Source organism: Triticum urartu, chromosome 6, assembly GCF_003073215.2.
Source record: "Triticum urartu cultivar G1812 chromosome 6, Tu2.1, whole genome shotgun sequence".
NCBI classification, from domain to species: Eukaryota; Viridiplantae; Streptophyta; class Magnoliopsida; order Poales; family Poaceae; genus Triticum; species Triticum urartu.
The window spans coordinates 483,183,959-483,208,339 of NC_053027.1; the positions used below are offsets into that span (position 1 = coordinate 483,183,959).

Here is a 24,381-nt window from a genome sequence, read left to right on the forward strand (position 1 = left end):
GGCAGAACTTGCCCGAGCCAAGGAGCATGCAAGGAGCAATAATGCGGCCACTTTAAAGGCGGACAAGGGCTTAAGGGCCGAACAGGCCGCACATTGCGAGAGCAAAGAAAAAATTGCCAAGATGGCCGTGGAGTTAGAAGATGCTGTTGACCGTTACCGGCTTCTTGAAGAAGAAAATCGGGCGAAGGCGATGGACCTGGAGAAGGCCCGGGTGGCTGCCAAGGAAGCCCGCTCCAAAATTAGAGCGACAAAGGAGGAGCTGAATCAAGCTGCGGATATCGTTTCTGGGAAGCCCTTCTTGTTGCGGACTAAGTTCGGAGATCCAAAATATGCTCCGCTAGACCGGCTATGGAGTTCTGCGGACGAGTACATGGATTTGGTTGCAAGTGCTGCTGATGCGGCCAAGTACTTCAAGGATCAGAAAGGTCCTGAAGTGGAGAAGCTGTTCTGGTCACAGTTTCACGCTCCAGTCCGTCTGCTGTTGCTGAATGAGCGATTGAATGGTTGGGCAGAGCTCCATAGATCATCCGGACTTGCCATGAGGTCCGTTGTGGATCATCTGTGGCCAGGAGGGCCAAGGACGAATAGCTATTTTAGCTTAGTGCAACAATTCCTTGGTGTTGTGCCACGCATCAATGCTGTAAAGAGGTTGGCGTGCATAGAGGGCTCGCAGATGGCCTTTGCCCGTGTCAAAACATACTGGGTGGAGATGGATGCCACCACTGTTGTGGCACAGGGTTCGACCATAGGCCGAGTGGCTGCCGAAAACTACTTTGAAGAAGTTCTTGAAGGCGCTCATTTGATAGAGGCTCAGTGCTCGAAGAATATTATGTTTAAGTGACATGTATTCCCATTGTAAGAATAATGTTTTATTGAGTTTATCAAGGCTGTATTTATACTTTTGCCCGAAAGTACTATGATGCCTCCTGTGCGGCCGTTTATGTATATATGTATATAACCTGAAAGATGGCAGTCGTCGGCTTCAGCCCCCACACATATAATGCGGGGGTGTTCGCAGAAGACGCATGTTCACACTTGATCCAACGTCTTGGTCCATTAAGGAGGTGATAGCGCAGCGAACTAGGCAATCGGACTATAATGCTTTAACACTTTCACTTAGCCAGAGGAGTTTGATAGTGGGGCTACTATATAGCGCCTGGTGGCTCTGCGCTCATCCGGATTCGGGGCGCGTACATGCCTGGCCGGGAAACGGCCCTTCGTTAAGGCGGAGGAATCCCGAAGATTCCGCTAGGTCATCGAGTGGTTGACCAGTCTCACGCTATATCATGACAGTCAGTTTTCGGCTTTCTCTACTGAGGTGCTCGTCCGGATGAACCAGGGCATAATCGCAGTAGTTCTCCTGGTGCCGCCTTAGCCGATAGAGCGGAACGTAAGGCAGCAAAACACAGGAGCCGGGCAAACCCAACATTTTACCAAAGACATGATTCGGAGCTAATGCATATAAGGCCAAACTCGCGACGCCGAACACTCCCTAAGGTATTCGGTCTTTATGATGTAAACTGGGCCTAAACAGTGCCCTTTGTAAGAAGCCCCTGGTGTCCAGGTACGTGCAATATTCTGATGTGGCCACATGCCAATACGTCAGCATCCTTCTCAATTGTACTAAGAATCCGAGGGATGTGTATCAACAAGAGACAGTAAAAAAGGTTTACGCAGGGTCTTAATCTAAAAAGAATCCTTAGAACGGGTCCCTGCTGCACGTCTGCGCCTGTGTCTCCGTTGTGCCGTATTCTGGACGGGTGTAGCACGATGGTCATCTGAAAAACAGAGGAACTTAATTGAAAAGTTGCCATGCAAAAGGTAGGTTATACTAAATAAACAATATACAGTTCAAAATGAGTAAAGTTGAGCCTAATGGCCACTTGTTTGCGCGCGTTGAACCCCTTGTATTGTAATAGGGGTATAGCCATCAAACCTGTATCAATTACATATAGCTGCACCGGACTCGTCCAACCGCGTCCGTGGTCTTAACGACCTATCAAATGCTTTAGTTGGTGAGGCCGTTTAGTGTGCGGCGGCCGCACGGTCTTCCGCGCGCAAGGAGCGCTCAACATTTCCATTTACTATAATGATGCCACGTGGACCGAGCATCTTAAGCATGAGAGAAGCATAATGCGGTATTGCGTTAAAGCGAGCGAAAGCTTCGCATCCGAGTAGTGCTTGATAGCCACTTTGGAACGGAGCAATGTGGAACGTTAAATTTTCGCTGCGGAAGTTATCGGGAAAGCCGAATATAACCTCTAGTAGCAGGGAGCCCATGCAATGGGCTTCTGGGCCTGGCATTACTCCTTTAAAGGTAGTATTGCTATGGCTAATTTTTGTTGGGTCTATCCCCATTTTGCGGACTGTGTCCTGATATATCAGGTTTAAACTATTGCCGCCGTCCATCAGGACTCGTGTGAAGTGGTATCCGTCAATTATCGGGTCTAACACCAAGGCAGCCCATCCTGCATGTCGGATACTTGCCGAGTAATCCCGATGGTCAAAGGTGACCGGTTGGGACGACCAGTGGCAGAACTCCGCGGTGATAGGCCCTGGGGCATGTGTCTTTAGGAATGCCGCTTTGTTTCTCCCCTTTGTCACGTGTAACACGTTTACTACTTTGACTTCTGGTGAGAATTTCTTCTGTTCCCCAGTGCTTTGCTTGTGAGGCTCGTCCTCGTCTTCGCTTGGTGTATCCTGCCCCTTATGTTCAGCGTTGAGCTTGCCGGACTGCTTGAAGACCCAACATTCTCTATGGGTATGATTTGCAGGTTTATCGGGGGTGATGTGGATCTGACATATTTTATCCAGAATCTTGTTTAGGCTGGACAGTTCATCTCTGTCGCCTTTGGAGGGCAGCTTTTGCTGACCTGGCCGAGAGCTTCTGAATCCGGCATTTACCGCCGTGCTCTTCGAGCTGTCTTCTTTATTCCGGCGCTTGTTTTTGCTGTGTCGTGGTTTCCCGTTTCCGTCCCTGACTTCGGATGTACTTGGGTCGCTGGTGCTGCATCGGCTTAACCAGCTGTCCTCGCCCGCGCAAAAGCGGGTCATGAGGCTTGTTAATGCTGCCATTGTTCTCGGCTTTTCTTGGCCGAGGTGTCTGGCAAGCCATTCGTCTCGAACGCTGTGCTTGAAAGCTGCTAAGGCTTCAGCGTCCGGACAGTCGACTATTTGGTTCTTTTTAGTGAGAAACTTGTTCCAAAGCTTTCGGGTTGACTCTCCGGGCTGTTGAGTTATATGACTTAAATCGTCTGCATCTGGAGGTCGGACATAGGTCCCTTGAAAATTTGCCCGAAAAGCGTTTCGAGCTCTTCCCAGCTTCCAATGGAGTTTTCGGGGAGGCTTTTAAGCCAGTGCCGAGCTGGCCCTTTGAGCTTGAGGGTTAGGTACTTGATGGCGTGGAGATCGTCTCCTCAAGCCATATGGATATGGAGGATGTAGTCCTCAATCCAGACCCCAGGGTCTGTCGTTCTGTCGTACGCCTCTATGTTTACGGGTTTGAATCCCTCTGGAAATTCATGGTCCAGCACCTCATCGGTGAAACATAGGGGGTGTGCGGCACCCCTGTATTTGGGTGTACCGTGGTGCTGGGATGTTTGTTGTGCTGCATTGCGTGCTGGAGCACGCTTGCGTGGCCCGTAGATGGGTCTGGTTGCGCCGTACTTTTGATGCGAGCCCTCACGTGGATCGCGTACTGGCTTATGTGCGGCGTCGTTTGCCACTCTATGTTGGCCACGAGGTCGTCTATCCGACAGGATGGCCGTTTTGTTTTTTGATTACGGGGGATCTAAGGCCTCCTCATCGAATTCGGGTAGTAGCTTTCGCTTCGAGTAGCTCTTGGTGTGGCGATTACCGCCGTACTTCGCTGCGGTGTTGAGTACTTCACTCCATCTAATTCTGAGTGTGTCTTGTGCAGCCCTGAGCCTTTGCTTCTGCCTTTTCAGACTCCTCGCAGTGGCAACAAGCCTTTGATGGGTATTCTGTTGCTCCGCGTGCCTGTCCGGTGTGATGTCATCCGGACTGTTATCTTTGACGGAGTTGGGTTGTTCGGTTTGATTCTCCGTGTTGACGTGGTCGGACGATGGTTCAATGCCGTGTTTGTCGTCGCGGGCCCACCTTGCTCTATCGCTGGGTCTATATGATTGTTGTTTCTGCCGAGGCGGGATTTGGACCGGCGCTTACGCCGCCTCTTTGACTGCTTTTCGAGGGAACAACCCTTCGTTGCGTCCTTCCGCTCTTCGTCATTGTTTTCTTTGGGTGCGTCCACCATGTATACATCATATGATGAAGTGGGCGTCCAGTGCCCTGTGGGCAGTGGTTCCTGTTCGTCTCCTGCATCGTCGTCCATGCCGTCGATGTCTTTAGAGTCGAAGTCGAGCATGTCGGTCAAATCGTCGACAGTGGCTACTAAGTGGGTGGTGGGTGGGCGGTGAATTTCTTAGTCATCCGCATCCCAATCCTGCCGGACATAGTTCGGCCAGGACTCTCCTGACAAGGAGAGAGACTTTAATGAGTTCAGTATGTCGCTGAAGGGTGAGTGCTGAAAGATATCTGTGGAGGTGAATTCCAGATCGGCGCCCAGTCGGATCCGATAGGCACGGGCGCAGGCGGTTCGGAGTCCGTGGCAGGGGAAGAATCCGGCAGTTTGGCGTCACGGCTCTCGTGAAGGGTAAGGTCGATACTCGGCTCGATCGCCGATGAGAATGTGGCCTCCGTGGCGGGGTCTATCCACCCGTCACTGAATGGCGCAATTGACTCCGACTTGAGGGTCGGAGCGGTCGCCGGTGCGATCTCCCGAACACTGTCCGATGGTAGAGCTAAGACATGCTCATCGTGACCGTGCGGCGCACTCGGCAAGGGCTCGAATCCATCAAAGATCAAGTCTCCGTGGATGTCGGCTGTGTAGTTCAAATTTCCAAATCTGACCTGATGGCCAGGGGCGTAACTCTCAATCTGCTCCAGATGGCCAAGCGAGTTGGCCCGCAGTGCGAAGCCGCCGAATACAAAGATCTGTCCGGGGAAAAAAGTCTCACCCTGGACTGCATCGCTATCGATGATCGAAGGAGCCATCAAGCCTAACGATGACGACACAGAGGAACTCTCAATGAAAGCACCAATGTCGGTGTCAAAACCGGCGGATCTCGGGTAGGGGGTCCCGAACTGTGCGTCTAAGGTGGATGGTAACAAGAGGCAGGGGACATGATGTTTTACCTCGGTTCGGGCCCTCTTGATGGAGGTAAAACCCTACGTACTCCTTGATTGTTCTTGATAATATGAGTAGTACAAGAGTTGATCTACCACGAGATCGGAGAGGCTAAACCCTAAAAGCTAGCCTATTGTATGATTGTCTGTTGTCCTACGGACTAAAACCCTTCGGTTTATATAGACACCGGAGGGGGCTAGGGTTACACAGAGTCGGTTACAAGGAAGGAGATCTACATATCCGTATTGCCAAGCTTGCCTTCCACGCCAAGGAGAGTCCCATCCGGACACGGGATGAAGTCTTCAATCTTGTATCTTCATAGTCCAACAGTCCGGCCAAAGGATATAATTCGGCTGTCCGGATACCCCCTAATCCAGGACTCCCTCAACAAGCTCAAAACCCCGCGGGGTTTCGCCTAACACTAGCTCCCAATGTCAGCCGTCCGATCATACCCTCGCGCCAAGCGACAGCCCTCAGGTCTGGCCTTCTAGAAGGAACTAGGTGGGTTGGCTGTGTGCAGGCTCCGCGCCGTTGGATCACAAGGATGGCTCCGCATCATTGGATCGTGAGGCGATCCACGAGAGGCGATCCTATTCGTTGTGCTCGGCTGCTCGCCCACCACTGACTCCGTGAAAAAAACATTATTGGGCCCAAAAGGAAACCAAACTCTGGTTGTGCCGTCGAATTGCGTCGCTTTTTGCATCGTTTGCTCTGTTTTTTGTGAACGTGTTGGCTCTGTATTTTTGCATCGTTTTTTGCATTGTTTGCTCTGTTTTTTGTGAACATGTTGGCTCTGTATTTTTGCATCGTTTGAAATCAATTGACATTGCGTAGCAAATGACCAATTTTTAAGGGCCAAATTTATTTTTATCATGCAAAATGGCCACAAACTATTCAAAAATTGTCTCTTTTTGTTCATATAATATATATGACCACGGATTCCCACGCGTGCAATTAGCTTCTTTTTCTTCTTCTTTTTCAAACCACCGTTTCCCACGCGTGTACACTCCCGATGTTGCGGTGGGTTTGAAAACGGGTTACTTCACATTTGACCCCGTTATTGCCACTGCCAAATAACACATAGCATTACGGCTATTTAAGCCACCCTCTGCCCCTGCCATCCCTCATCCATCTGCCCTTCTTGCTCTTCGACCCCTTCTCTGTCTTCTGCACATCCCTCAGCCATGCAGTACACCAGACCAACCTACCGCTTCCCACCCACCATGCCGGAGAGGCTCTACCCTACCGGCGTGTACGTTGATCGCACACTACTTGTGTGGGCGATATAAAGGCTGAGGGCCGCAAGGAACTTCACCGAGTTCTTCCTCGCATCCGGCTACCACCACCTCTTGAGGGGATCTCCAACGATGTTTCGCGTCGAGGAGGTCATCCAAAACTGGGTGGTGGTTGCTCTCCTTGCCCACTTCACCAACACATTCGACGCCTTCTACCTCCTCGGCCGGGTGTTTTGGTGTGGCTCCGAGTTCATCGCTTTCACCACCCACAACAGGTTCATGGAGTACAACAACATCTTCCCCAGCGCGACACACATGCACACTCTTCCGTACCCCATCGACAACGCCCCGGAGGAGCAGTGAAAAGGGCGCCCGGAGGAGGAGCCAGGTGGAGAAGGCAGCGGCTAGGGTTCTAAACCCTCTATCTTTTTTATTGTATTTTATGTTAAGTTGTAATTGAACTATGTTGGAGTTGCTTTGGGCTTGTTGGCCCTTTTCTTAAATTCTATTATTAAGTTTTCTATCTATTCTATTATTAAGTTCTTCCTAGTTTGAGTTATGTGGTCGTGCTATGGGCTTGTTGGCCCTATCTACATATTGGGACTACATATTTGTTGATTATTTTCTTAGAGAGCTCAGCTTGTTAGTAGGGTTCCCTTGTTAGTAACCACCTAGTGCATGCAAGAAAGCTTTGTTAGTAGGGATGAATGCGTACAACTAAGCAAGGGAGTGGATCTTTTTTTACACAAGCCACAAATATGTAGCCACCTAGCTAGAAGAGAGGAACCAGCGGCAGTGACCGTCACTGCATCCGTGGCGGCTGGCATGCAAGAAAGCTGCTCGGTCAGTGCATCGTGGCGGACGCATCGGCGCATGCAGGCTCGGTCGGCGCATCGTGGGATCATGGCATCGGCGCATGCAGGCTCGATCGACGCATGCAGGGAGGGTTTGCTGGGTGCATGCATAGCAGGCTTCTGTCCTGGCGGCGCACGCATACGTTTAATGCAAGGGACGGCCCAAGGGTCCAACAGCAACACCACCCAATGCGGCCCCACTTGTCATCTCGAACGGACGACGTAGTCCAGCATGGCCCCACTAGTCAGAGTTAACGGTCAAGCCTTTGACCCGACGGCAACATCTTTTGTGCCCAGTTATGAGGGTTTCTGGCAAGGGAGTGGGGAAAATTGAGCAAAAGTTAAGAGCGTGGGGATGAATGAGTAGAGCTAAGGAACCAGGGGCACAGATGTAAAAAAAAACCTAACATATATGCATAGACCTGGCTCTGATACCACTGTTGGTGAACATAGTATTTCAAAAAAATTCCTATGATCACGCAAGATCTATCTAGGAGAAGCATAGCAACGAGCTGGGAGAGTGTGTCCACGTACCCTCGTAGACCAAAAGCGGAAGCATTTAGTAATGCGGTTGATGTAGTCGAACGTCTTCGCGATCCAACCGATCAAGTACCAAACACACAGCACCTCCGTGATCTGCACACGTTCAGCTCGGTGACGTCCCTTGAACTCTAGATCCAGCTGAGGCTGAGGGATAGTTTCATCAGCACAACGGCGTGGTGACGGTGATGATAAAGTTACCGACACAGGGCTTCGCCTAAGCATTACAACAATATGACCAAGGTGGAAAAATGTGGAGGGGGCACCGCACATGGCTAAGAAATCAACTTGTGTGCCTATCGGGTGCCCTCCTCTACCGTATATAAAGAAGGGGAGGAGGGGGACGGTCGACCACAAGGAGCGCGCCCAAAGGGGGGAATCCTACTCCTACTAGGAGTAGGTTCCCCCTTTCCTAGTCCAACAAGGAGGGGAAGGAAGGAGGAAGGGGAGAGAAGGAAGGAGGGGGGCACCGCCCCACCCCTTGTCCAATTCGGACTAGTGCGCGCGTGCCACCTCGTGGCCGGCCCTCTCTCCTCTAAGGCCCATGGTGGCCCATTAACTTCCCGGGGGGTCCGGTAACCCTCCGGCACTCCAGTTTTATCCGAAACTCTCCGGAACACTTCCGGTGTCCGAACAACATGGTCCAATATATCAATCTTTATGTATCGACCATTTTGAGACTCCTCGTCATGTCCGTGATCTCATCCGGGACTCCGAACAACCTTCGGTACATCAAATCACATAAATTCATAATACCAATCATCATCGAACGTTAAGCGTGCGGACCCTACGGGTTCGAGAACTATGTAGACATGATCGAGACACTTCTTCGGTCAATAACCAACATCGGAACTTGGATGCTCATATTGGTTCCTACATATTCTACGGAGATCTTTATCGGTCAAACCGCACAACAACATACGTTGTTCCCTTTGTCATCGGTATGTTACTTGCCCGAGATTCTATCGTCGGTATCATCATACCTAATTCAATATCGTTACCGGCAAGTCTCTTTACTCGTTCCGTAGTGCATCATCCCGCAACTAACTCATTAGTCACATTCCTTGCAAGGCTTATAGTGATGTGCATTACCGAGAGGGCCCAGAGATACCTCTCTGACAATCGGAGTGACAAATCCTAATCTCGATCTATGCCAACTCAACAAACACCATTGCAGACACCTGTAGAGCATCTTTATAATCACCCAGTTATGTTGTGACGTTTGATAGCACACTAAGTGTTCCTCCGGTATACGGGAGTTGCATAATCTCATAGTCATAGGAACTTGTATAAGTCATGAAGAAAGCAATAGCAATAAACTAAACGATCACAGTGCTAAGCTAACGGATGGGTCTTTTCCATCACATCATTCTCTAGTGATGTGATCCCGTTCATAAAATGACAACACATGTCTATGGCTAGGAAACTTAACCATCTTTGATTAACGAGCTAGTCTAGTAGAGGCATACTAGGGACACTCTGTTTGTCTATGTATTTTCACATGTACTAAGTTTCCGGTTAATACAATTCTAGCATGAATAATAAACATTTATCGTGATATAAGGAAATATAAATAACAACTTTATTATTGCCTCTAGGGCATATTTCATTCACATGGTACCCCATTAGTCTAATAAATTGTCCGATTGTCCGCTTTTCCGCAAACTAGATGCAAACTGAGGGGCCTTTGTGGGTGTTAGGACCATTTCCACACACACATCCAACACCCCCAGTCCCACCCAAACACATTTTCCTTCTCCCGCGCAAATGCACCTCACTCCCCCGCGCCGCATTCATGCCGGCCAGAGCGGACTCGGACATTCGCTGGAGCCATCATTGAAGCAGCACATCGTCGAGAGCGCCGTTCGCGCCATGTCCCGTTCTCTGCACCTGTTCAATGCCAAAGAGACTTGACTGGACGGTACATGATGATTTTCTACACATTCAAACCGGCTTCCCATCCGTCCGCCTGTCAGCATTAAACAAGCGCGGTGGTTGACAAACCTGCCGCCCACATTTACACAATCCGCCCCTTGACCTGCCCGGTGCCCCCTATTTATACGTGTCCTAGCCCAACACAATCAGCACCGCGCCACCTCCCCTTCGATCCTCCTGCATCCATCACATGCGCCAGGACCACGAGCTATAAAGAGTTGTGGGAGAGCCTCCCCACGAAACAAAAGCAGGAGCTGATCGGCATTATGGCTGGCTGACAGCCCCCCGTGCGAGGCAAACAGAGACTGGCTTGCTGGTGAGCTCATCGGCGGCCAACAACAATGACGAAGCGGATGAGGCGTCCGACGATGAGTCCGTGCCACCTCCCGCATTGGTCCATGCCGGCTTCACCTTGGAGCAAGCGCATGCGCACTTCAATGTCGTATTGGCGAAAGAGCAGCCGATGCCACTGGTGTCAGTGCTCCGATAGACGTAGGAGGACCAATGCTACAACCTTAAGCTCATGGACAAGCATCGACTCATGGAGGGACAAATCGAAAATGAGCAGGCCAAAGACAATGTCATCGCGACCATGGTGGAGGATGATTCAAGCTTCTTAGATGAGCAGTGGCATTGTACAAGTCCATCTACAGCACCCGTGACATCTGATACAAGCGATGGAGGTTGCGCGTCTCGCGGGCAGAGAGGGACGCCCCATTCGCGAAGATCGACGCAGAAGGAGACATAGGTGCAAGATGTCGCGAGCTCCAAGTCGATCATGCTGCTTGCGTGGTTCACGCACGGCCGTAGCGGCCACGAGACTAACCTATCCACATCTGGCGATGTCCACACGATGGACTCTAGCAGTGAAGAGTAGGAGGTGGAACACGGGCGAGGCCATGTCTCGTGTCCCATGTGGGCTACGGCCATGTCTGATGTCCCATGTGGGTTGCGGCCATGTCTGGCGTCCCATGTGGGTTGCGTTCCACGTCCTATTCTTCCCCTCCCGCAGCTTCACTTCTTGGAGCTCACGGCCTTTGAGCTTGCTGGACATGGGGAAGAGGATGTGGAACACACACGCCTCCATTGCCGGCTAAGATTTAGACTAGGTTTTAAAATGTGTCGTCCGCTTTTATTTGGTTGAAATATGTCAAAAATGTAATGAATTTGATCCTTTTTAAAAGAAAACCATCATGTTTGCATGAAAATCACCCTGTTTCTTCGAATTCGCTTTGAAATATATGCGAATACGGTTGTATGACTGACTTTCATATCACTATCTGCGGACAAATATATTGTCTATTTTAGAGGTCAGCATTGGAGATGCCCTAAACCAGCATACATAGCAAATAATTTTAGCAAGGATCAAATAAGCTTCTTCTCAAAACAAGTACGGTTACGCAATTTCCTAATTGGCTAGGAAATCTTCGTAATCCTCCCGTGAATATGCAAAGTTTGCGTATCATTTCATTGATATGTAGAAGAGAAACAACGGTGAGAGAGAATAATGGAGCACCACATTAGGTGTGAGAAGAACATAGAGGTATACAAGACAACACAAACTCTATAAGCTCGAACTCTAGACAAGAAGGCAAAGAGACGAGATGCAAGGCATCTGGAGCATGCTATGATCAACAGTAGGCACCAACGCCGCATGACCACGACACCAAGATTGACCGGATCAACGTACCTTCCACCTCAGGTGCCTAAAAAATCGGCAAGTGGGATGCAAGACCTGGCCAAGCCGAAGGAAGAAGCAATGAAGAGAGCGCCTCTGATGCCATACATTGCACCCCAGATGCCCACGCCATAAGGAACAACCCAAACTACCAAAACGTTCGAGATCTTCGATTCCAACACCAAACATACCACGAGTAATCAAGAGAACGCTTTCATGAATGGTACAGCGTCAAGACGCCACTGCCGTCTGGTCAGGCGAACATGACCTTAGAGCAACTCCAATGGGGTGACCCAAACGGACGGTGATTTCATCCGCTTTTTGTCCGTTTGGGTCAGCCGCCCGCCAGGTGTCCGCCCTGTTTTTGATATGGGTCGGCAGCGCACCCAACACGCGGACCCATATGTGCCGGCGTGGCCGGCTGACCGCCCAATATTACATTGATTTGCATTCAAACATATTGTCAAATAACATAGTTTACATAATAAAATAGTATAGTTTTACTAGCTGAATACAAATAAAAATGTTTCACATAGTTTTGCAAACAAATAAAAGAAGATACATCTATTGGTTGCCAACATGAGCCCACATATGCTCAACCAAATCATTTTGCAGTTGCACGTGAGTTTTCCAATCACACATGTCTTCATGAAATTGGGTGAACTGTTCAAACGTTGCCGCTACTCCATGCTCAGGCACAACATTCTCACCCTGAAACTGAAAGCCTTGATCGTACAGACGTTCCGGGCGCTCGTCTTCTACGATCATATTATGCATGATCACACAAGCAGTCATCACCTCCCACAGTTTCTGCGTGCTCCAGTGTAGGATCGGAAGTATGTCTAGGGGTGATTAGACTAGACCAAATAAAAATCTAGCCTTTTCCCAATTTTAGTTCTTGGCAGATTTTAGCATCTTAGCACAAACAAGTAATCAACCTACACATGCAATTCTAAGAGTATAGCAGCGGAATGTAAAACAATTGCATATGAAGGTAAAGGGATGAGTTTGAGGGAGCAAACGCAATGTTGACACTGAGATTTTTGGCGTGGTTCCGATAGGTGGTGCTATCATACATCCACATTGATGGAGACTTCAACCCACGAAGGACTCCCTCAGTAGCCCCCGAACCAGGCTTCAATGATGACGAGTCTGGCGCGCAGATTGTTCGGCATTGCAAGGCGGGTTCTTCTCCAAATCTTGTGTACCTATAGGAATAATGTCCGATTTTTGTAATGTAGTGCTCCTCGGCTTCCATGCCCAATAATGGTCGTCTTCCACGTGTTCAAACAAATGCGAAAGGCCGGGGCGTTTTTACATCCACACCCCTAGCCGTATAAACGAGTCGCCTATTTAACGGGATGGGGATTTAGGTCCAAACCACATCTTCTCCTTTCCGCGAGTTATCATCAGAGCGCTTCCAGCAAAGGTCCATTCCATCATGACCAGCTGTCGCAGCTCCTCCCCTCGCCCCTCCGGTCCCAAACCCGGGGACTGGGAGAGTTGCACCATCCCGCATAGCAAGTTAGCGTCACTTCAGGCCAAGGGATTCCTCCCTCAGGCATACATGGTCTCGGTCCGAGCCGGTCTCGCCACCTATAATGGCAGAAAACAAGCGGAGAGCACCCCCAATCCTTCTAAAGGAGAGCGGGTGTGCCTCGTCCCCTATCTAATAAGGGGACTGGGATTTCCAATTCACCCATTTCTCCGCGGGCTTCTGGAGTTCTACGGGATCCTTTGGGCAAGCCTTGTTAAGGTCTTTAAAATCGACACATAGGCGCCAGGATTTGTCCTTCTTTGGTACCATCACCAAGTTTGCTAGCCAGTCCGGATGTTTTATGTCTCTAATGAATCCGGCCTCCAATAACTTGGCTAGCTCTTCTCCCATAGCCTGTCTCTTGGATTCGGAAAAACGCCGAAGGGCTTGTTTGACAGGTTTGAATCCTTTTAGGATATTTAAGCTGTGTTCGGCCAGCCTGCGTGGGATCCCTGGCATGTCTGGAGGGTGCCAGGCGAAAATGTCCCAGTTCTCTCGTAGGAACTCTCGCAGTGCGGCGTCTACATCAGGGTTCAGTCGTGCCCCGATGGAAGTTGTTTTATTGGGGTCCGTTGGATGGACCTGGAATTTGACTATTTCGTCAGCTGGCTTGAAGGATGTGGATTTGGATCTCTTATCGAGTATCACATCATCCATGTTAACCGTGGAGCGCAGCGCAGTCAGTTCTTCGGCCGCTAAGGCTTCGGATAGTGCTTCGAGGGCTAATGCGGCCGTCTTGTTTTCGGCGCGGAGTGCTACGTCCGGATCACTAGCTAGAGTGATAATTCCGTTCGGGCCGGGCATCTTAAGCTTCATGTACCCGTAATGGGGTATTGCTTGGAAGATTGTGAATGCTTCCCATCCCAGTAAAGCGTGATGTCCGCTCTTAAACGGGGCCACCTGAAACGTGACTTCTTCGGACCTGTAATTATCCGGCGTGCCGAACACCACATCTAGTGTGATTTTTCCTGTGCAGCGCGCTTCCCGACTGGGGATTATTCCTCTAAAGGTTGTGCTGCTTCGCTCGACGCGGTTCCAGTCTATTTCCATTTTTTGAAGGGTTTCCTCATAAATGAGATTCAGTCCGCTACCTCCATCCATGAGCACCTTGGTGAGGCGAAAGCCGTCCACTATGGGACTGAGGACCAATGCGGCTGGTGCTCGGGCTGTTCGGAATTTAGGTTCATCACTTGCGTTGAAGGTAATAGCAGTGTCGCTCCATGGATTTATTGTTGCAACTTGATAGACTTTGGCGAGGCTGCGGAGTGTTCTTTTTCGCACATTGTTTGATGCGAAAGTCTCGAAGACTGTGAGAACGGTACTGGTGTCCTCGAGCTGGCTTTCTGCGGCCTCCAGGATTAAGAGGACCTCGCCAATTTTGGCCACCTGCCGGAGTATCCAACATGCTCTGAGGCTGTGAGTTGGTGTGGCGTCCTCTGTACTGTGAATTCTACAGGGTCCATCAAGCCACCTTTCCAGTACGGTTCCATGCCCTGTAGAGGGTTTTGGCTTTTTGGTGTTTATCCCAGGTGTCCTATGATGATGCACCCTCTTAGTTCGGACGGGGTTACTATTCAAGGCCGGATTATCCCAAAATTTTATTTCGGTTTTCCAGGCGCTTTCCATCACACAATATTTTTGTACTATGGACGCCAAGTCAGCGAAGCGTGTAATATCACGACGACTTACGGCGTTAAGGATTCCCTCGTCCGTGCAATTACTGCAGAAAATTGAGATTGCGTCTCCCTCGCGGCAATTCTTTATCTTGTTCATAACCAGGAGGAATCTGGCCCAGTAATGATGTACTGTTTCCTCGGGCCTCTGCCTAATTTGGGAGAGATCGCTTATGTTCGGGTGGGCGGGTGTCGTTGAACCTGAAACCTCACCCAATCCAAGATTCGGAGGCCGGAGAGTTTCCGAACTCTGAAGTTCGGACTCTTGGATGTTGTCCAATGAATCTATCCCGTTGCCTGATCCTAAGCTCAGGTCTTGAGTTACATCCTCCTCTCCGCGGGTATCCGGCTTGTAGGGGTCGGGAATTCGGACGTAGCTAGTCCTTAAAATAGATGAAGGATCGCCGCACTGCGCCTCTACCACGGCAACATCGTGGGTGACTTGGGGAGAGTTAATTTCTCTTAGATCGGGTTTAAGCCCAACCTGGTCGTAATCCATAGCGACCCCCAGGGCGGCGATGCGATCCAAGAGCTCGTTTACGGAAGAGAGCTCCATTGGATCTAGCTGCTCGACGAGCTCCAAGCTGACGTGTAGGTTGCTTTTGATGACCCGAGAGGTCACCGTCGGCGCAACAGCCGAACAGGCGGTCATGAGGAAACCACCTAGCCAGAGGGTTTGGCCGACAGCCAAGTCTCCCATAGCAAAGGCGCCGTCTTTAAAGACGGGAGAAGGCATCCTTCCTGATTGTGACGGCACAGAGGAACTCTCAATGAAAGCACCAATGTCGGTGTCAAAACCGGCGGATCTCGGGTAGGGGGTCCCGAACTGTGCGTCTAGGCCGGATGGTAACAGGAGACAGGGGACACTTTGTTTTACCCAGGTTCGGGCCCTCTCGATGGAGGTAATACCCTACTCCTGCTTGATTAATATTGATGATATGGGTAGTACAAGAGTAGATCTACCACGAGATCAAGGAGGCTAAACCCTAGAAGCTAGCCTATGGTATGATTGTTGTGTATGGAGTTGATTGCCTACGGACTACAACCCTCCGGTTTATATAGACACCGGATAGGGTTAGGGTTACACAGAGTCGGTTACAATGGTAGGAGATCTTGAATATCCGCATCGCCAAGCTTGCCTTCCACGCCAAGGAAAGTCCCATCCGGACACGGGACGAAGTCTTCAATCTTGTATCTTCATAGTCCAGGAGTCCGGATGAAGGTATAGTCCGGCTACCCGAACACCCCCTAATCCAGGACTCCCTCAGTAACGGTCGCGCGAGTCCACAGAGGGCTCCACCACGAAGGGTCCACGAAGAAGCAACCCTGTCTATCCCACCATGGTCGTCGCCCACGAAGGACTTGCCTCACTAGGGTAGATCTTCACGAAGTAGACGATCTCCTTGACCCTACAAACTCATCGGTTCAACTCCACAATCTTGTCGGAGGCTCCCAAGTGACACCTAGCCAATCTAGGAGACACCACTCTCCAAGAAGTAACAAATGGTGTGTTGATGATGAACTCCTTGCTCTTGTGCTTCAAATGATAGTCTCCCCAACACTCAAATCTCTCTCATAGGATTGGATTTGGTAGAAAGAAGATCTGAGTGGAAAGCAACTTAGGGAAGGCTAGAGATCAAGATTTATGTGGTTGGAATGGAATATCTTGACCTCAACACAAGTGTAGGTGGTTCTCTCCCAGAGAATGTGTGTTGGAAGTGTAGGCATATTCTGATGGCTCTCTCCACGAATGAAGAGTGGGTGGAGGGGTATATATAGCCTCCACACAAAATCTAACTGTTACACACAAATCACCAAACTCGGTGGGACTGAATCATTAAACTCAGTGGGACCCACTTAGTTCAAAATGTGAATGTTAGGATTCTTGGTGGTACTGACAAGTCAACTCGGTGGGACCGATGCCATTAGGGTTAGGGCATAACATAATCTCGGTGAGACCGACTACACAAACTCGGTGAGACCGATTTTGGTAATAGCCAAACAGAGAGTTGGTCTGGCAAACTCAGTGGGACCGATTCGCTCTTTCGGTTGGACCGAAACGTTACGAAAAGGAAACAGAGAGTTTGCATTGCAATCTCGGTGGGATAGATCGCTCATCTCGGTTAGACCGAAACGTTACGAAGGGAAACAGAGAGTTTGCAACCCCATCTCGGTGAGACCGAGATCCCTATTGGTGAGACCGAATTGATTAGGGTTTCTGGCAGTGGCTATGTCAACTGAACTCGGTGGCTCCGGATGAGAAACTTTGGTGGGGTCGAGTTGGACTATTTGGTTTAGGACATATGTGGAAGTGAGAAAGTAGTGGAGGGTTTTGGAGCATACCACTAAGCATTTTGAGCAAGATTCTCATTAAGCAACACCTCATCCCTTCTTAATAGTATTGGCTTTTCCTATAGACTTAATGTGATCTTGGATCACTAAAATAGAAAATGTAGAGTCTTATGCTTTGAGCTTGAGCCAATCCTTTGTCCTCAGCATTTTGAAGGGTCCACTTTCTAATCCATGCCATGCCAAACATTGAGCTTTCCTGAAATATTTATCTTGGAATAGCATTAGCTCAATGAGCTATATGTTGTTAGGAATTACCAAAACCACCCAGGGATAGTTGCACTTTCATCCAAGTATTAGCAGGATACCGAACGATGCCCCATCGAGATTGCAAAATACTAAAGGCAAGCTTGACATCCTTCATAGCATTCTCTTGCTCTTGGGCAAATCTTTTCCTCTTCCCTCCGACAGGGTTGGGTATTGTCTTGACAATAGTGGTCCACTAAGGATAGATACCATCACCCATATAGTATCCTTTGTCGTAGTTCCGTTGACGGTAAAGTTCACCGGTGGGTTGTTGCCTTCGGCAAGCCTAGCAAACATCGGCGAGCGCTAAAGCACGTTGATATCATTGTGTGATCCAGCCATGCCAAATAAAGAGTGCCAGATCTAGAGATCTTGATCTTGAGACGCCACGACCTCTAGTATGACAGTGCAAACCCTGACATGGCCCTTATACTGCCCTTGCCAAGCAGAAGGACAGTTCTTCCACTCCCAGTGCATGCAGTCTATGCTGCCAAGCATCCCTGGGAAGCCCCTTCTTGCATTCATCTCCAACAAACGGGCTGTATCTTCAGCTGTCGGCTCTCTCAAGTACTCAGGCCAAACACATCAATAACAGCCTTACAGAACTTATACAGGGACTCTAGGCATGTAGACTCGCTCATACGGACGTACTCGTCAATAAGATCACCGGGCACTCTGTATGCAAGCATTCGGATGGCGGCAGTGCATTTCTGATAGGAGGAGAAACCAATCTTGCCGACGGCATCCTCTTTGCACTCGAAATAGTCATCATAGCCAACCACCCCCTCTCTAATACGGTTGAAAAGATGCCTACTCATACGGAAACGGCGGCAGAATTTTTTATGTTTGAACAACGGTTTTGTTGTATCAAAGTAGTCCTTCCAAAGAAGGAAATGCCCGCTCTCTCGGTTGTGATTCAATGCCGGAAGATGGCCCGGAATGGAGCCACGGAACAATGGCCGCTGGTTGTTGAGGTGGTAATGGACCAATACGGTAGCTAATATCTCCTCCTCGTGGGACAATGAATCGTCGGAGTCGCAAAGGAAATTATGGAAAAATAACTCATCGGCGAAGTCCATTTCGTACCTTGGCAAACTGTCGAACGGCTTGCGGGCGTCTAAGAAGGAGACGGCCGGCGAAGGGAGTCGCGGCACGCACGGACCATCTAGTTGCCCTACCGACGTCTGACGAGTGGGCCGGTGTCCGACGAGCGTGCCGGTCGGATCTGGCTGGGGCGGCGAGGTGGCTTCTTGATCGCTAACGGCTGTGTGGTGTGGGGGTGGCGGTGGGAAGCAGTTTGCTCCTCGGCAGCAAGAAGGCAGTGGCGAGCGACAGGGAGTGGGCGGCGTTGCTGGGCGGATGTGGAGGCGGCGGCAGCTGGCAGAGTCGCCGGCAAAAATGGGCGGCGGCGTCGGCGACGAAGGAGGCTAGCGAGGGTTGTTGTTGGCTAGGGGTGAGGGGGGAGGCCAATGTGCCACCGACCAGCGGGCCCGGGGAGAGAAGAAGGCAAGCGTGCACACGTCCGTCGCGTGTCCGCGCCGACGCAAATCCGACTCAAAAATGGACCAAGAATGGATCGTCCGCGGACGAAAAACGAACCCGCGTCCATTTGGATCGACGCGTTGGGCCACCTTTTGTATCCGCGCCGACCCAAACGGACGGCGGCGGACGAAATGGCTCGTCCCATTAAGGTTGCTCTTAGGTCAACTCCACCGCGTGACCCTATCCTGTCCGCCCCCGTCCGTTTGGGGTAAAAGGGACAAACGAGACGGCCCAGCGCGCGGGCGCAAACGGACTTTTTTCCGCTTTCGACCCATCCCCGGCCCAAGTTTGTGCCGGTTTTGGGGTGAAACAAACAGCGCGCGGACGGGCGGGACACGCGCACTTGTACTCCCCTGGCCCGCCTGTCGGTGGGAGAATACATAGAGCTACGGCGTGGTGAGCTCTCCTCGGCTGCAATACCGTTTCTCGGGGTCGCCGGATGTGGGCTTGTTCGCGCCGTCGACACCGCGTCCCGCGGCTATCATCGACCTCAACGTCACGCCTGGGTCTAGCAGCGGCGGTCGGCCGTCCGTCGAGATGCAAAGAAAGCAGGCACGAGCACCGTTCACGGCCACCATGTCGGCCCCCCGCGTCTTGTTTGACGGAATGCCAACCCCAACGCCAACGGTCAACGACCCCTTCTACAACCAGCACATGGAGGACGTGATCTTCGAGGGTGGGCATGGCCGTGCCTACGACCCCGAGGAGACCCAAAGTCAGGATGGTCGTGCCCAGTACGTTCCCGATGAAGAGGTCGACGACCGTGCTGACTACGACCATGGTGACTCGTGGCATGAAGACGATGACATCTATGTCGAAGGTGATGGTGATGAAGAAGAAGGCAATGACGTTGATATTAGTGGCGAACCATTGTCCATCGACGAGCTCACCCAAAGAGCGGAAGCACAAAAGAAGAGGAAGAGCATTCGCACGGGTTCATACACACAAGATGAGGACAAGTTGATTTGCCAAGCTTGGATGGAGATTAGCCAAGATCCGAGGACCGGCGCACAACAAAAGGGCTTGTTTTTTGGAGGAGAGTCCACAAAACATTCAATGAAAGGAAGATGTTCGAGTCCTACCAAATTACAAGCAATCGTGGCATCGGCTCAATTCAAAAGAGATGGTTGTTCATCCAACAAGAGTTCAACAAGTATCAAGCCGCATTTGAGAGCGTTCAAGCACGGCCCGTGAGTGGTCTCGGCGTTGGGGACACGGTATGCTCTCCTCTTCCTAGCCCTTTCCTTGCTACGGCCTTGTATATGTTTGTATGTTCACTTCTTGTTGATCATGTGTTGTAGGCATTTCAATCTTTGGAGGCATTCAAGGCCCGGCACAATGACAAGTCATTCACTCTTACGCATTGTTGGACGCTCATCAACAATTGCCCTAAGTTCAAGGACCAATACCGTGAACTACAAAGGAAGAGAGGACTGAAGACGGCCAAGTTCGCTGGAGGTGGAGATGGCGAGGCGTTGAAGAGGCCGAGGGGAAAGACCAACTCCAAGGTTGATGACATACGTGATGCCTCATCCATGGCATTGCATGACACTTTGCATGGCATGATGTCTCAAAAGGATGTGAGGGACCAGAAGAAGCGGCAAAGCAAGGACGAGCAAATGAAGCAATACCTAAACCTTCAAAGAAAGAAGCTTAAGATGGAGGAGGCGGCCAAAAAGAGGAAGATCGACATGGAGGAGGCGGCCCGGCAAAGGCAGCTCGACATGGAAGAGGCCGCCCGACAAAGGCAGCTCGACATCAAGACCGACAACGTCAAGGCCAGGCAGAGGCAGCTCGACATCGAGGCCACCAATGCCGCCACCAAAGCGAAGGAGGTGGCCCTTGCAATCATGAGCGTGGATTTGTCGAAGATGAGCGACAAGACGAGGGCCTGGTTCGAGGCCAGGCAGAAGGAGATGCTCGACGCCGAAGGCCTGAACTAGGTCGTCCGTTCGGCGTGGCCGTTCTTTTTGGAGGCTGGCATGGGTGTCGCCCGCCCGCTGGGCCGCTGGCAGTGTGCCGGCGAGAAAACATTCATTTTGGATGCCGGCTATGTTGCCGGCGAGGACAACTATTCATTTTGGAGGCTGGCTGTGTTGCCGGCCCCTGGCGATGGACGTGTAGGCCGCTGACTTTATTGCCGGCGTGATGAATTGGGACCGTGAGCTAGCGCTTGACATTTGAAATATTGCTCTTTTTTTAAATAGACGCGGACAGGATGGGCAAATGGATGCGGCCGCGCGCTAGGCGCACGACCACCTCATTTCAGAACATGTCCGAATACGATCCTAAATTTCTATCCAAACGGACAGAATCCGAATAAAATGAACGTTCGTTTAAGATCGCACAGTGAAGTTGGCATTGAGGATTTGCCTATGCTTTGCGAGCGCCCGGCCAAGCAAGCGCGCTCGGCGGACATCGCTGGTGGCGGGCGAGGCTGATTCTGTTGCATGTGGGGCTGCGGATCACGTTTCCGGATACTTCTCGGGTGCCCTTTCCGGCCGCTGTTGGGGTTTTCCACCTTTCGGTGCGTCGGGCCGTTGGGTTGTGTCACTCTGCCGGGGTCTCTCGGTGGCCCCCGTCTGCAGCCACACTGCGCAAGACAATGTATATCCACCGAGCAAAAAGCATATGTATCGAATTCGAGCTAGAGTGGTGCGGCAAAAGCCACGGGACTGGGATTAGCACCATCTCCACCGAAAAAGAGACGAGGAAAACACGCCCTGCCCCCAAAGAAACACGCCGCAGGCGTGGACCGGACCGCGGGTCTGTGCGACGCCCGGCACCCACAGATCCCACGAAATTGTCCTCCGTAGCACACTGGACCTCACCTCGCTCTACTGACCCAGGGCGGCCGCCATGGGCTCCTACCGCTACAGCTCCGCCTCGCAGTTCTTCTTCGCCGCCGGCGACCCCGGCCCCGGCCCCAGCCCCGCCGCGCGCAAGCCCGCCAGAACCGTCCGGATCCCCGTCACCACGCCTCAGGACGCGGCGGCCGCCAGGATCCAGGCGGCGTTCCGCAGCCGCCGGGTCCGGAGGCACGTGGCGGCCGTGCGCGCCGCCGACGCCGAGGCGACGCGGCTCGAGCGGCTGCTCCGGCGGCAGGAGACCGTGGACGCCGTCCGCGGCGACGACCGCGAGCGCGCGCGCTTCTCGGAGGCGCTCATGGCCGTGCTGCTCCGCCTCGACGCCGTCCCGGGCCACGACCCGGCCGTGCGGGAGGCGCGGCGCGCCGTCAGCCGCCGCGTCGTCGGCCTCCAGGAGGTGTTCGACTCCGTGCTCGCCGCGCCCGAGGCCGACACCTACGGCGTCCCGGCGAGCCTGGCCCAGGTTCTCGAGGGGATCTGGGGCGTCGGAGAGGCGCCGGCTGCGCCGCCGCCGCCGCCGGCAGCGGCCGCTGAGGAGGAGGCGAGGAGGAGTGGCTGGGGCAGGTTTTTCGGGGTACTTTAGCGCGCTTCCGCGACTGTGAGATCGTAGTATACCGCGTATAAATACGTACGTGTATTTCGTGGATGCTTACCATCGTAGTATACCAAGTGGTACAGTGATGATATATGAACATGGAACGAATACCTACAGTGATATACATATATATACTCTACTTTGCTGGTGCCTGTGCCTGGTTGCATTTGAGCTGGGGATTTTGTTTGACATTGTACCATTCTGTTGCACTGTTCTTGTGGTTTTATGTTCTCTCTATCTATTCTATTTTATCCAAAATTCGATATGGATCATAGGTCCATAAACTCTCATTTTCTGGATCTGGTTGGTTTGATGCTGCCCTGCCAAAATGTTGGCAAACAAACAAAAATAATGCGTGCAAAGGAATCAAAGGATGAATGTAGCTGAATGGAGCTAGACTCATTGGTTTGGCCTTGTGTTTTGTATGAATGTCAAAAGGGAAATTGGTTCGGTTCAGAAAATCAGGAAGGCTTCGCAATGCAAAATCGTATCTCGCCGGTTTATGTAGCTGAGACAAATTCTGGCTTTGCGTTGGCAGTTCACCGAAAACTTACCCCTCAGCTCATTTTATCCACGTTGGTCAATTCATATTGTTACGACTCCGTGCCCCTAGCCTCCTCTGACCAAGCCGCTAGGGTTTCCTCGCCTCACGCCGGCACTGCTAATGTCCGCCTCGTCTCCTATAGTTCTTGGACCATGATGGCGCGGTGAATCTCGACCTTTGCTGACGGGAGGGCTTCGTTTGTAGGCGGGTTTTTTTTTAAGTTTTGTTAGGCTTGTCTCATGCTCAGGAAGACGAGGCGATGGCAGCTTTTTGAAGATGGAATAAGATCCTCCCTGCTTAGCCCCCATTCAGGGGGAGCTTTTAGCATCGACGAGGGCGTGTGGAGGTGGGTCTCCGACGGATCTCATGGATCAGGTCGGCGTCTGTTTTCAGTGGATCCGCTTGGACCCCGTCTTCGTTCTCTACTTACATGTGTCTGCATGCTAGATCCTTCCAATCTACACTTTTCTTCATCAACGGCGGTTGTTTTTCTGGTGCGCGGGTCCTATTGGGCCTTATCACGACAACTTTCGGAGTATCTACTACAATAATGTTTGCTCGGTTCCGATGAGGGAGGGGCGATAACGGTGACGCGTCTTTGGCTCGCTCCAGTGCTTGTAGTCGTCGCTATGTGGTATACGAACCTGGATGTAATTTTACTTCTGGTGTTCTTTGTACTACCTTGACAGTTGATGAATAGATTGGAAGTTTTCTTGTAAAAATATGATCATATTTGTTATCCTCGTTGGATCCATTGTTAGCTTCATCTTCATTGCGGTCACATACATTGTATTATTCTGCTACAACAAAATAAACTGCTCATATAAGAAATTAGAGGAATCGCACATAGTCCATAGCAGAGTCAGCATTCTGCAGTTTTGTATAGGATTCAACAATTTGGATCGTGACCCTACATGGATTCTACCTGGTCTTGGATCACATGATTTCGTAGGATCTGTCATATCGTAGGACTCTCTCGAAACATGCTTTATATATACACAATGAAAATAAGTTTCTTTGCTGTGCAATTTTATAGCTATGTATGCTTTCCGATCTATGAGTCTTCTCTGGCCAATGTAAAAGAGTAGTTCTTTAGAGGAGTGGTGCATAGTAATGGGTTCAATCTTGCGGTGATCTTGTCCAGGGACAGAAAGGACGAAGACACGTATTGTGTTGTTACTACAAAGGATAAAATGATGGGGTCAATCTTATTGCTAGGTTTTCTTCAGTCTATATTTTGTCATCTTACTTATTGTGTTACTTTGTTTCTTATAAACTTAACACTTTGAGTTGCATGCTGGATAACGGTCTTGGGGTGGAGTAATAGTAGTAGATGAAGTTGGATTAACGGTCTACTTATCGTGGACGTAATGCTTATGTGAGACTATACCATGATGAAGGAAATATGCCCTAGAGGCAATAATAAAGTTGTTATTTATATTTCCTTATATCATGATGAATGTTTATTATTCATGCTAGAATTGTATTAACCGGAAATTAGTACATGTGTGAATACATAGACAAAACAGAGTGTCCCTAGTATGCCTCTACTTGACTAGCTCGTTAATCAAAGATGGTTA

The 24,381-nt window shown here is 50.7% G+C and overlaps 1 protein-coding gene across 1 annotated transcript; it reads left to right on the plus strand.

Moving 5' to 3' along the window:
* The first annotated feature begins 21,425 nt into the window (after positions 1 to 21,425).
* Positions 21,426 to 22,409, plus strand: LOC125512457 (BAG family molecular chaperone regulator 5, mitochondrial). Its single transcript, XM_048677549.1, has one exon. It carries the CDS (start codon positions 21,655 to 21,657, stop codon positions 22,243 to 22,245), a length of 591 nt encoding a protein of 196 aa, XP_048533506.1. The 5' UTR covers positions 21,426 to 21,654; the 3' UTR covers positions 22,246 to 22,409.
* Positions 22,410 to 24,381: the final 1,972 nt, after the last annotated feature.

Bases quoted from the DNA above. Each gene is read 5' to 3' on its own strand.
- LOC125512457 (XM_048677549.1), top strand. From the start codon at position 21,655: ATGGGCTCCTACCGCTACAGCTCCGCCTCGCAGTTCTTCTTCGCCGCC.